The sequence below is a fragment of the Cynoglossus semilaevis genome, unplaced genomic scaffold, assembly GCF_000523025.1.
Source record: "Cynoglossus semilaevis isolate Cse_v1.0 unplaced genomic scaffold, Cse_v1.0 C19113484, whole genome shotgun sequence".
Classification (NCBI taxonomy): Eukaryota; Metazoa; Chordata; class Actinopteri; order Pleuronectiformes; family Cynoglossidae; genus Cynoglossus; species Cynoglossus semilaevis.
Genome location: NW_007586658.1, coordinates 1 through 988, shown reverse-complemented (window position 1 = coordinate 988; position 988 = coordinate 1). Strand labels below are relative to the sequence as shown.

The 988-nt window shown below is 37.8% G+C and overlaps 1 protein-coding gene across 1 annotated transcript; it reads right to left on the bottom strand.

Moving 5' to 3' along the window:
• Positions 1 to 81: 81 nt before the first annotated feature.
• LOC103399253 (nuclear nucleic acid-binding protein C1D-like) lies at positions 82 to 984 on the bottom strand (the record flags this gene model as incomplete). The annotated part of the gene is made up of 2 exons (XM_008337967.2): positions 82 to 674; positions 916 to 984. Coding segments are annotated over 2 exons (276 nt in total), but the record flags the coding sequence as incomplete, so codon positions are not given.
• Between the last annotated feature and the right edge of the window lie 4 nt (positions 985 to 988).

Below are 988 nucleotides of genomic sequence, written 5' to 3'. Positions count from 1 at the left end.
GTAACACAAAGTGTATATATGAACAAAACAAAGAAAACAGACAAAACATTACATTTTAAACAAATGTAAACAACCAGGAAACATGTTTGTGACCAGGTTTTATTCACGATTCACAGAATCTCTCTCTCACATTCAGAGGAAACATTTCTTCTTCAGAAGAAGAACAAAACAAAACCACAAAGTTTTCTTCATAAAACTCGTCTTAAAAAGTAACTCGGCTCAGAGACAAAGAAACGTCTTGAAACGGTTCCAACGTTGGATCCTTTAACTCCAACACACGTCCCAGCATCATCTGTTCAAAAATTCTGTCGGCTGCAAGTCATCTGTTCAGATCCAGGATCAGTTTCATGATCAACAATGAAGTAAACTGTATGTTTTCATTTTACATCAGCAGACGGTCTGTAATAAAAACACCAGCTCGAGTGTTAAAAAATATATATATATAAATGGAACTAGATGGAAGAGTTTCAGCTTCGCTTCTGCTTCTTTAACTGTGGACTCTCAAACACCGAGTCTGAACCTTTCTTCGATGCTGATCTTGTTTTTGACTCTTTCTCCTCCGGATCATAGAGGGCGTTCCTGAGAAAACGTGACGCAGCTCCTTTATCCAGACGGGCGGCTTTCTTTTTGTCAGAAATCTCCTTCACTCTGTTCATGTACGTTCTAATTCTCTCCTGATGACAGAAAAAAGAAACATACAAATGTAACTTAAGGGGGAAAAAATCAGGAAAATGTTTGGTCTAAAAACTCAGTCAGGTCTTAGGGGAGATGTGGCTTTTAGGCTCATCAAGTTCAATAAAGTTATGTTACTGTAGCCACACCCATGATTTCAAGTCTTCTTATCATTTTGTCTTATTCTAGTAATAAGAAAAAACAGAGAAAATCTGAGATTCAGAGAAAACCCAGGTCTCTTACCAACTCCTGCTTGATGCCATGTTCCCGAGGATTTACTCCTTGTGTAACCAGATACACTGTAAACAAGACAATA